Source organism: Lepisma saccharinum, chromosome 1 (assembly GCF_977018435.1).
Source record: "Lepisma saccharinum chromosome 1, izLepSacc3.1, whole genome shotgun sequence".
In the NCBI taxonomy this organism is placed as follows: domain Eukaryota; kingdom Metazoa; phylum Arthropoda; class Insecta; order Zygentoma; family Lepismatidae; genus Lepisma; species Lepisma saccharinum.
This window is the reverse complement of record NC_139229.1, coordinates 70511010-70523803: the sequence shown is the minus strand read 5'-3', so window position 1 is coordinate 70523803 and position 12794 is coordinate 70511010. Positions and strand designations below refer to the sequence as shown.

The window sequence follows — 12794 nt, the reverse complement described above, 5'->3', positions numbered from 1 at the left end:
GTGGGAATTTGTGAATATATTGATGACAACACAGTTAAAATATTGTATAAAAAGAGATACTTGAGAACAAATATCATCAAATGCAACAAATGTTTATGAAATCACTATAAATAATTAGGTTGGCACAAGGCGTAAAAGTGACGCATTATTTCAATAATTTAATTTTGATCAGTTCTGTTGATTGATTTACTTTGTCGCATTTCTGTCAATTTTGGATAATCGTAACAATAAGGATGAATGATGATAAGATTAAGTTGCTGGAAGGTAAATTATACGCATACATGGACACAGGCCCGTACCCAGGGAGGGGCCATGGCCCCCCTCGATCCATGAAATATTTAAATGTTTACCTATAAAAAAAACTACGAAAATAACATAGACGATTTTTCAAATTTGTAAATATTTCAATTTTGTTCTTGCATAAATGAATGTGTTTGTCATTAACAGACTCAACAAACATTTCCATAGTAGATTTATATGTACAGTATCAGAAACAGAAAAAATGTGTATCTACATGTAATTTTTATTTGCTTTAATCAAACTGTTCAAATATTATATAGGACCGTTTACCAGAAAAAACATTCCTATAAAAGAAAATATATCTATACGTACGGTGCCAAAAACATACAAGGAATTTTAAGCATGCTTTTTTAAAAAAAATCAAGAAATCAATTAAAATCACAAAAATTCAATATATAAATAAAATCATACACAACACAAATCTTCGTGTTTACGTGGTTGGATAGGGGATTCCTGTCTCTCATTGTTCTGTAAAAAGGTAATGAGTTCGGATGTACTGTTAAAATGCCTATCTGCTATGGCCTGATTGTGTTTACTAAGCAAGCCTGATGTGACGTAAGCCATTACTTGCTCGTTTGTGGCTTGCGGAAAGAATTGGAGTACAAGATGCTTCTTCTTGATCATGTAATCAAATGCTGGCTGTTGCAAAGTCTGACGCGTTTCTATTAGTATGTGCGTGGGTTGTGAAGGGGTGTAACTACCTCTGAATAGTGTAGTCATCTCATCTTTTATTTGCTTGATTGTGAGTGTAGCAAATGTGGGTCGTATTTTCATGTCATTAAAAAACATTAGTGCAACATCTGATAAGAAAAGAGGGAGCATTTCTTTACTTTGATCACTAGTCCAGTTAAGGGCACTCGCAACACTATCAAATTTCAAGAAGAATTCCTCAACTTGAGAAGGGATTTGACCAGAAAATGTGGGGGGATATAGGTTCGCATGGATGTGCATAGTCATGTTAGATGTGTTTTTTGGTCCAGGGAGGTCTGGGGTACTGTTTAGTGGGTTTTTTCTTCTTCGCCTGTGTGTTTCTTGGCTGTTTAGGAATTGGGGGTAGGTAGCTGCTGCTTGTGAGCGAGTAAGGAGTAGGGTGCGGATAGGGTTATGTATTGCTGAAGCTAGTTCTAAAATTTCATCGAGTGATTGATCTAAGACGTCATGTAGTGATGTGTTCATTCGTTAGGCTCAGGATATGAGGGGGGTGCTTCTTAATGAACGGTATGCCTTATTTTTCTATTTTTTACAATTTTTATGGGCTCACCTTAATGAGAGATTTTTGCAAAATTTGAATTGTACCTTGCAGTACATGGCAGTTACTGTGGGCCGTATAGTCGGGTACAAAACTATCACAATATGTGCATCTATGCCAAACACTGAGGGATGAGTTTGATTGATTTTGCTGGGGTGTGGTCGTGTACAACATAAAATTGAATTTGGGGACTCTAATTGAAAAACAATTTGTGGGTAATTTGTACAGAAGTGTACATAATTACAAAATAGCCCAAAGCAACTCCACCATGATGCATTCACCGGATCTTCGCTGTTACGTGAGATCTTACCGTGAATGCAGTAGGACCCAGATAATAGAGCAAGAGGATTCAGGTTTAAGGTCCCCCTACAATCTCCCTTATCAACCCCTAGCCAGTAGCGTGGAAGGACACAAGGGATGTTGAGTGCTGCCCAATTCACCTCTCGGTCAGTTAGTCCGGTGTTGATGTCCTGGTTCGGCCTCGTGCTGTGATGCCCACAATCTTCCGATTTTGTGGTGTCCGGGATAAGAAGTATGCCCAACAGTTCTTCCGTGTACTGTGGCGTTCGGGACGAGAAGTAAGCCCAACAGTTCTCCGTATACTGTGGCGTTGCAGGCTGACTGGGCGCTGGCGGCTGTGACTCCTCGCGGCGTGTCGGTCTGTCGGTTCGTGCTCGAGACAACGGCACGTCAGGAAACTTGGCGACGGAGACTGGGTCGCGGCGAAGGATGTCCGTGCGGACTCAGACTGTCCGGGTGCTGCGATGGGGTCCTGTGCAGGACTCGCTGCGACGAAGATGAAGAGCGCCGACCTCTCGGTACGAAACGGGCGGCTGACCGCGTCGGCCCGGAGAACAAGGCTGGCTGCCGTGTGGGACGATGCAGTGTAGCTGTTGCCCTTACGGTCCTCCTCGGCGCTCGTCGCAGCGTTCTGTACCGGCCGACCTCTTCTGGAACTTCTGTTATCGCTCTTAGCTTCTGCGTGCAACTGATCCCTTCTCAAAATTTCCTGGGTCAGTGACTGTTTACTTGTTTATTTCAGCCGTCTTACCCGGCAGTGAATTAGGAATGTTGTACGTTTCCTACGGCATTGCTAATCTTGCAGAGGAATGTTATTTGTTACGACTGACGAGTTCTGATGGATGGCTTGGAAATTGAGTTTTATTATGTCTCCCTTGTTTCATTCCACAATATACATACATACACATACATGCATACATACATACATATATATATACACACGTATATGTATATATATATATATAAACCAATTTTCGGTCTGGCCCCTCCCTCAAAAAAATCATGGGTACGGGCCTCCGTGGACAGGATGTAAGTTCCGGATATACTGACTGGGTTCAGACGCCAGAGCCTCGTTAGCACACCGTGGACTGCATTTTGCAGATTAGCGAGACTCTGGCGTCTGGACTCTGTCAGTATAATCCTCTGTGGGGCTATCGTCCCTGTATGTTTGCGATCGTCTGTTCGTCTACCTCATCTTGTCACCTTTTATTCTCATCTTTGCGATTAGCCAAAAGTGGCAGAAAAGCGAAGTGAAATAAGCTAAATTAATCAATCAAAACTCCCACGAAATAGTATTGCTTCCCGCTGTACTTGCAGCAACTCAATGACAAGAACGAGATTCTCAGTAAACTTTCTTTGAACATGAAACATCATTTCACTCCCATAGTTGGCGTGTGTTTAACAAGTGTGCTACTAGTATATGAACCTAACCCCGCGGCATACAAGCACACAAACCATGAGCGCAAACATCGTGCTAATTTCAGCCACCGTCTTCAGCCAACTGACATTTTGGAGTGATTTGACGATGAGGCAGTAAACTTTGCAAAGCAAACACTTCTCCTCGCTTCTTTAGACGACAGAAACTTTCATCTACTCAGAACGTCCCACTTGGTGCGCCATGTATCAATTGATTCTTAATTTGCTCAACAGCTCATTACGTAATATAAACGCCTGGAGCAAGATATACAAAATTGCCATCACGCAGGATTTAGTACCAGTTTGCTTCTGCTGCACTAAAATTGGTTTTGCCCTCCGCGCTGTCACCGTTTGGGATATTCAGGTCAGCCATCTTGGCATTCGCTGGTCTAAAAGAGCACAGTGCATATACTTTAGGCAATATTATCAAGAGCAATGGAAAAATACTTTGAACATGGCCATTATATCTATTCAGGGTGTGTCATTATTGATAGTTAATACATTGAGAACTGGTTCTGTACTCTACACTTGTGTTCTTTACATACTTCTTCAAGTTTCTTGTAATTATAAATTAAATGAATCATTATTTACAATAATTTATTAGAAAATGAGCAGGTTAGGCCTAATCCCCACTCTATTTGTTTGATTTTTGTTAATTAGCGCTGGTTTTGTACTACTTTTGGCTAATCCTGACGAAGAGGGTGGGTGATATTTTGATGAAACTCATGAAGGGACATTCACAAACATCACTCATGTCAAGACTGGAATTTAGAATGTGTAACATTTCTTCTCACAGACCTGTCAATTCAGTGGCTGGGTCATATTCAATATTTATTTGTCTACATTATTTTAGTAGCGCTACACAGGCGTAGTAATCAAGGTGTCTAGGTTCGATCCCGGTGGAGGCACATAGTGATTCGGCGCATCCCACTTTAAACTGTAGGTCTATTCCCAGTTAGCCTCTGCGTGCATAAGTGGACTTAAACTCAAACATTATTTTTACTGTACCCTTACTCTATTTTGACGATAACTATACCTGTATTCCACGTGGGTCGGATTCGAAGCTTCCTTGCAAAGAAAATGACTAAAGAAAACTACTTCTTACGTTCAAATAATGTTATAGTCATAAGTCATAATGAATTAAATATTTACCGAAGCAACTTAAACTTGTTTCCTCCTCCTTCGACGCATTGGGGTACCTGTCTCTTCTGTCGAAAGCTCGGTGCCTTACGAAGGATACGTTTCTGTCATCGTCTGGGATGTAATCTGCGAGCAGAGCTGAAAAAGAACAAGCAAAATCGCAATGAACAAGATGCTCATCCTCAAACATTGTTAACCAAATTAACAATGTTATGTACAAATAGCATATGTGATTGAAAAAGCCGTTGGGAACTCTATAACAAGGACATACGTTTATTGGAAAATTCAACTTCTCATTTTTACTCGATTGCGCAATCGGTGATACACAGGGTCAAGTACGTATCTACTCGTAGAAATTTCTGGTGGGGTCCGAACTAAGTGTCTTACTTATAATAATAATTATAATATAAACGTTTATAATTATAACACATTAATATAATTAATAGATCTATTCATAATATTTCTTAAAATAAGTACATTAAAAATATTGCTATTGTTTTTATTATATGAATAAGTAAAAATACCGTAGAAGAATAGAGATATAACAGCATGTTATCGTTACCAAGCTTACGTGTGGTTAAAATCGCTAAAATTTGTATAAAAACAACTCACCCGCAAAGGAAATTAATGTCAAAAATAAAAAATCGAATATTTATTAAATAGACTGGAAGGGATATTATGTCCAGTTGAGTAAGTCCCAGTTTAATATTTTGTGCATATTATTACAAGTACGTAGTAGTGTGCAAAAATCATCTTAGGGACTGTCAATTAAAAGCCGTCTGATTCCAAGCTAATCCTTGCCTTCGTACAAGTTCTGCGGAAATATTAACCCTCGATTATACAAGAAATGTTCACATATTTTTTGATTATTTAATTTTAGAACTTGGTAAGTTTATCGGCGGGGCACAGACCCCCTGGATCCCCATCTAAATACGTCCTTACATAATGTTACACTTATAACTTCCCTATTCTATATTGTTACTGTTAGTAAACTCCTTTGGTGGCATGATAGTCAATTCGAAACCAGACGTTCTGCACAAGATCCATTCAACCAATATCGAAGTGCACTGATTTTTATTTCTAAATATTGTGAGATGGCTTTAGTAACTGTTTCATTTTTATTTCAACGCCTGAAGGAGTTACTCAGCAAAACAATTTTGAAAATGGATACGCTAAATTTATTTGGTCTTGACACTTCAGTTTTTATGTAGCCAGATGTCATGTATCCTATGGCGCAGTGGTATCGTCGTTGCCTTGTAATCAAGGAATCCCGGGTTCGATACCCGTTGGAGGCACATACTTGTTCGGATCCCACTTTAAGCAGTAGTTCCGGTACCGATTAGCCTTACTGTGCATAAAGTGGACTTAAAACACCAAATCAATCAATCAATCAAGATATCATGTGTTGACTTGAAAAATTAGAATTAATACGAGAAAAAGAATAACAATATGTACTCAACAACAATGGATCAGTAATGCATGCAAGAAAATCTAGGAAACGCAATTACCAAGGAAAATATGCTGCAAGAGAATATTGTGTGCACGTTCAACTTAAGATTTATTTTCTCGTTGTAATTGAAGAATCGGATATATCCACTTTATACATAAGCTTCCATTTTGTTTACTCGTATATACAGTGGTCTGATTAATTCGAACTTGGATAATTCGAATTACTAGGTAATTCAAACAGAAGTTTATTCCCCCTTGAAACCATCGTTAATGACGTCATGTTTATGTTAATTCGAATTTTGGATAATTCGAACTACTTCGTGTTCCCTTGGAGTTAGAATTAAAAAGAATCCACTGTACCTAGTATATAGAACTTCAAATTCTCATTAATTTTTAAATACGTATAATATATATGTTTTCATTCGCAGGAATAATTGTTCACAACAATCTGCATATTGGACGACATACATTAAAAAACACGTCCAGCTGATGTAACTGATTACCTCGTATCCCAGAAGTTGTGTTGCGGTTCAAGCGAGACCTAACAACATCGACGAAAGAAGGTAGGTCATGATTTCTTGTTGTTTTCAAGTTCTTGAGTTTATGCGTGTTTTGATAAAATGTTAACCTAGGAGGTTAAGAGGTTGGGTGAAATGCGTGCGACTTTTATTTTCACAAGTATAGTTGAAATGTAATGTAGGGGAGAAATCGTTACTATCATAATTTTGAATCTGCCTAACTCTCGTATTATTGGGAGAACAGTGGGATCCATGAGTATTACCGTGCAAATTGTCCATGACTATTTTCATTAATATTTCTCTTACATCCTATGTGTTTTTAAGCGATGGATTTTTATGTATGCTGGTGCAGAAGTTGTCAGCAGCTTGTTTTGAGTTTTCTTTTAATTCTTGAAGCTCTTATTAGGTCAAATAAAGTGCGCGAACACGGTGATGGACAATTTGCAGGGTAATACTCATGGATCCCACTGTACATTGATTTAGGTATAGCCTAACTAGTTCTACAGTTTAAATATTCTTAACTAATGTTTAAAAAGTAGCCACTCATTTGAGGAAGAAGTCGCGTTTGTCAAGAGTACGACATACCATTAAACGATGTTACATAATGAAAGATATTTTATACAAAATATGTAGGTCGCTTTTTTGTTAATTGTGTTGCAAGTTCATATATAGCAGGTTTTCTTGTCATTATTTATAGAAGTGTGGCAGGGACAGTTTGTTTTACCAGAGTACAAAAACGTGTATGCCGTTTTGAAATGCAGGACATGTAACGACAACTTTGTGACATGGAAATGGAGGGTTGAATTTTGAACGTGAATCGATAAGTTGCACGAATTCTGGAGGCAATATAGTTAGAAAAAGTCACGTATTCACACATGATATACATAAGTAGATCTCAATGAAAAAAAGAGAAAGAAGAAAACGTTCATGGTAATAAATTACCCGAACCTACCTCACGTGTGCGCTATACGTGCTGCCATTTGAATGATGCAATATTTAAACTCCGGTTAAACGAACGCACACAAAAAAATTGTGGTAGCGTTGCTTCATTGCAGCCATGAAACACTTGACAGGAATTTAGGTCTACAAGGTTGTTTATAATTATAAAAAGTAAAGTTTCTTATACCGATTGATAGCACCAAAGTCAAGCCGTTGATGATAAACCTAGGCTTGTAGACTCGTAATATGAAGTAATCTCTTTAACCCAAGATTAGCCTTTAAAATTCTATCTTAGCCACACTTGCTTAATGATGTAACAGGGTTCCCTGTGGGTGAGTTTGATCTTGGAAAACCCTTATGACAAGATCTGCAAAACAGTTGTTCCAAGGCAGAAAAACAAAGGAAAAATATTAGTAAATGTTTTTTAAGTACAGGAAGGACAATTACATGAATGCGTATAACTTGTTTCTATCTTCTGAAAATACTATTAGTATTCTTTTTGCTAGTAATAAAGAAAACCTGTCCGTGAAAACTTGCCAAACTGGTGGAGAATTCTATAATCAATTTGAAGTTTAACAATCTACTTTCTAAAATTAACTTTAAGTAAACAAAAGAGACTTGGTCCTTTACATTGAAAGAGGAACATAAATTGAGAGTATTTGAAAATAAGATACTTAGGAAAATATTTGGGCCTAAAAGGGATGAGGAGACAGGTGAGTGGAGAAGGCTACATAATTTAGAAGTACATAATTTGTATTCATGTCCAGATATTATTAGAATGATTAAATCAAGAAGACTTAGATGGGTAGGCAATGTGGCACGAATGGAAGAGGAAAGAGGAGTTTACAGGATTGTTGTTGGGAAACCTGATGGTAAGAGACCAGTAGGAAGACCAAGACGAAGATGGAGGGATAATGTTGAGATGGACCTAAAATAGATTTTGCTCAGGATAGGGACAGATGGAAGGCCTGTGTTGCTGCAGCCATGAACCTTCGGGTTCAAGAATGCTAGAGAGTTAGTTAGTTATTTAGTAAACAAAAAAAATTGGCTCGAATAATTTTAAAAAATAATTCATCGTTTATTCACAGTTGCTTTCAGTTGCATTACAGGGTTTTGTTGTTTTAAATCCACTTTATGAACCGATAGGCTAATCGGGACTGAATCTACAGTTTAAAGTGGGATCCGAACAACTACGGGCCTCCACCGCCCCACAGCAATATTGCAGGCAAACGAGGCTCTTGCGCATGGACTCACAGTCAGTGTAGTGTAATCCTCTGTAGGAATTGCGTTGTGTCGTCCATGTATGTGTATGATTGTCCCTTCATCCATTTCATCGTCTCACCATTCATCTCCATCGTCGCAATTAACCAAACTTGACAGAAATGCGACGTCAAATGAACTAAATAAACCAAGAGATAAAATATTAGAGATAAAATATGAAAGTTTTAAACCAAAATTTTCAGCACCTGGGCCCATAACTTCAAATGAAATTAAGAATATTAATGATATAAAATATGTACCCCCCTAATTTATGATTCATTTTATAAGCGAATGAGGAAATGGAGACAGGGATGTGAAGAATGATAAAGAAATTTTAGACATTCGAAATTATGTTTAGTAAAGTATTGTAGTTTCCGCTATCAGTGCTCGCAACTCCATTATATTTTCCATTGCTATGTACTTCTCTCATGAAGTCCTTTCTATGTTTTATGACGTCGGTGGTAGGTTCCCATAGCTGTTTCGAATGCAGAAACCACAAGTTACGCGTGGTGTGGATGGAAACAATGCGCTTTTCCTTCTCGGTTGCCGTACGTGTCGTGCGGTTGATGACACTCTCCCCTCTGTTCCTGCCAACTGCGAACTGGGTTAACGGCACTCTACGCTGTTACGTCACTGGAAGACCACGAAAGAATCCCACACTTCTAACTTGCCTACCTCACTTCCACTGCTGTAAACCTTCACTGAAGGGACAATCTTGACATAATAATCCAATATGCGCTCGCTTTCACTCAACCGACGCGGTGTAAAATAAGGTATAATGGGCATGATCAGTGGCGCAGGAACTTCTTCTGATATGAGGGTACAGAGAGAGAGAGAGAGAGCATTATGTGCCATTTCGTTTTAGAACAGGTCACATAGCTCTCAATTTTGAAAATAAAATTTGAATAATCTTGTGGTCCTGATGGTGCTGTGGTATCGTCGTCGTCCCGTAATCAAGGAGTCCTGGGTTCGATACCCGCTGGAGTAAGATAGTGGTTCGAATCCCACTTTAAACTGTAGGTCCAGTTCCGATTAGCCTTACTGTGCATAAAGTGGACTTAAAACACCAACTCAATTAATCAATTAATTGAATAACCTTGTACTGTCAATAATAAAAAAAATAATAAAAAATTAAAAAATTGATTTTTTAAGAAATTTGATTGTTTTTTCAATATAGCTTTTAACAGGTTTCTGCAGTGAATATATCGAAGTGTATTGAACATAAAAACTGTTCTGAGTTGGTATATCATATGGACTACGGCGTGTTCTGTGAACAACAATTAAGTGGAATCTCCCCCCCCCCCCCCACAAATATGTCCAGCTAAGGAACAGATAAGCTCTAAGTTTGCACTAATTTAAAACAGTTGTACTTCCTTATTAAAGTTTTCCAAGAGCACAAATCAAAGTGAGGATATTAGCACCGTCACCAGGCAGTGTAATAAGCATACGGTGTCTTGAAATCTTTTGGATAGGGAGATACTGTGTAAATAACAATTAAAAAACCTTTTTGCGTTTAGCTTCCAAAAACAAGACCTTTTGAACTGCAGTATCTATTGCCTGTCAAATTATATAAAGAGGTTGTAATACAATTCCGGTTAAAGGATTTAAGGGGTGATGTACCCCTTCCCCTTTCCTGCGCCATTGGGCAAGATAGCAATATTGATGGTTTTCTAGCTGACCCAAGCGATATTCTAAATAGATGGAAGAACTACTTTAATGACCTTTTAAATGTCCATGTAGGAGATAAATCAGAAGTGAATGAAGTACACACAGCAGAACCTTTAGTCCCAGAACCTAACTTGACTGAAGTTAAAGATGCTATTAAAAGGCTAAAGAATAACAAAGCACCTGGCATTGATTTAATACCAGCTGAGTTAATTAAATATGGTGGAAATTCATTAATTTGTCAAATTCATAAATTAATTTGTTTAATATGGAATAAAGAAGAAATCCCTCAACAGTGGAAAGAATCCATAATTGTTCCTGTGTTTAAAAAAGGTGATAAAATGAACTGCAATAATTACCGTGGAATTTCTCTACTCTCAACAACATATAAAATATTATCTAACATTCTTTTAACAAGACTAACCCCATATGCTAATGAAATTATAGGTGATTATCAATGTGGATTTAAACACAACAGATCAACTACAGATCAAATTTTTCACATCAGACAGACACTTGAAAAAAAGTGGGAATATAATCAAAATGTCCATCAGCTATTCATTGATTTCAAAAAAGCATATGATTCGGTCAAAAGAGATAAATTATATAATATATTAGTAGAGTTTGGAATACCTAAGAAGCTTGTTAGTATGATAAAAATATGCACCAGTGAAACAGAAAGTAAAATTCGTGTGGGTATTAATATGTCTGACAAATTTACAATTCATGATGGGTTAAAACAAGGAGATGCATTATCTCCATTGCTCTTTAATTTTGCCTTAGAATATGCTGTAAGGAAGGTAAAAGAAACTAAAGAAGGACTAAAATTAAATGGTGTGACTCAGTTGTTAGCATATGCAGATGATGTAGACTTACTGGGGGATGATGTGAATACAATTAAGAATAATGCTAAAATATTTTTCAAAACTGCTAAAGAGATAGGTTTGGAAGTTAACAAAGAGAAAACTAAATATATGCTTACAGGCCGAAACCAAGTGTTAGGTAATAATCAAAATCTAATTATTGATAACAACTCGTTTGAAACAGTTTCCAAATTCAAATACTTAGGAGTAATATTAACAAATGAAAATTATATTAAAGAGGAAATAAAAAGTAGGCTTAATTCAGGAAATGCATGTTACTTCTCTCTTCATAAACTTTTGTCTTCTCGTTTAATATCTAAGAATCTAAAAGTTAAAATATACAAAACCGTAATTTTGCCTGTAGTATTATATGGGTGTGAAACTTGGTCCCTTACATTGAAAGAGGAACATAAATTGAGAGTATTTGAAAATAAGATCCTTAGGAAAATATTTGGACCTAAAAGGGATGAGGAGACAGGTGAGTGGAGAAGGTTACATAATTTAGAACTACATAATTTGTATTCATGTCCAGACATTATTAGAATAATTAAATCAAGAAGACTTAGGTGGGCAGGCCATGTGGCACGAATGGGAGAGGAAAGAGGAGTTTTCAGGATTCTTGTTGGGAAACCTGATGGTAAGAGACCAGTAGGAAGGCCAAGACGAAGATGGAGGGACAACGTCGAGATGGACCTAAGGGAAATCGGTACGGATGGAAAAGAGTATATAGATCTTGCTCAAGATAGGGACAGATGGAAGGCCTGTGTTGCTGCAGCCATGAACCTTCGGGTTTAAGAAGGCTAGAGAGTTAGTTAGTTAGTATCAAGTCTAGTTTCAAACAAGCACGTATCTAGAAATATTACGGAGGGGGGGGGGCTCCAAACCAACTGTCTCAGAAATAATAATATTAATTTTATATGCCTATTCATAATAATATGTAAATTCATAAATATTGCATTATTATTATTACATGAATAGGTAAAATGACAGTGTTCATTATCTAGCTTACGTGTTTGTTAATATTGCCAAAATTTTGAATAAAACAACTGTCCTGGGTAGAAAATTGATGCCAAAAAGAAAATTAATTGAATATTTATTGAATAACGAAAAAAAAAGAAGATTCAGTTGACGAAAAGTATAGAATGAGAAGTTCCTGATTAATATTTGATGCATATTATTTCTTTGCTACTGTCATTCAAAGCACTATGCTCTCAATTAATTCGGCGGAAATAAGAAAGGATTATACAACAAATACTAAACAATTATATTTTGATTATTCTTTTCTTGATTTAAGTAAGTCTTTAAGAGGGGTCCAGAATACCCCTGGAGCACCACCCCAAAATACGCCCTTGGTTTTAAACAATGTTCCTCTGGTCTCTGTGGCGGAGTGGATATTACAGCGCGCAACGACGCCAGGGTTCCAGAGCTCGATTCCTGGCCTGGGCATGGTTTTTTGTGAGTGTCCCTTCATCAATTCATTTGTATCATCACTCATCTTCGTCTTCGCGATTAGCCAAAAGTGGCAGAAGAGCGAAGTAAAATTAACAAAACCAATCAATCAATCATTAAACGTTGTTCCGCAGGGACATGAGGACACATAGGGTTTTGGAATTAGGGCCCTCTCATATTCTTGCTCCTAGGGATAGTGCTCCGGCTCCCTTTACTCCTTCTCGCTCTAAGGTTGCACCCTGATAC

General features: G+C 37.5%; 1 protein-coding gene across 2 annotated transcripts in view; it reads right to left on the bottom strand.

Annotated features, from left to right (window-relative positions):
* Positions 1-12794, bottom strand: part of LOC145996361 (inactive pancreatic lipase-related protein 1-like) — a 58876-nt gene that overhangs the window by 25142 nt on the left and 20940 nt on the right. For both annotated transcript variants that reach the window (XM_083132797.1, XM_083132794.1), the window contains exon 2: positions 4418-4543. In XM_083132797.1, the coding sequence (XP_082988923.1) occupies positions 4418-4543 (126 nt within the window). The remainder of the gene's footprint in view (positions 1-4417; positions 4544-12794) is intronic.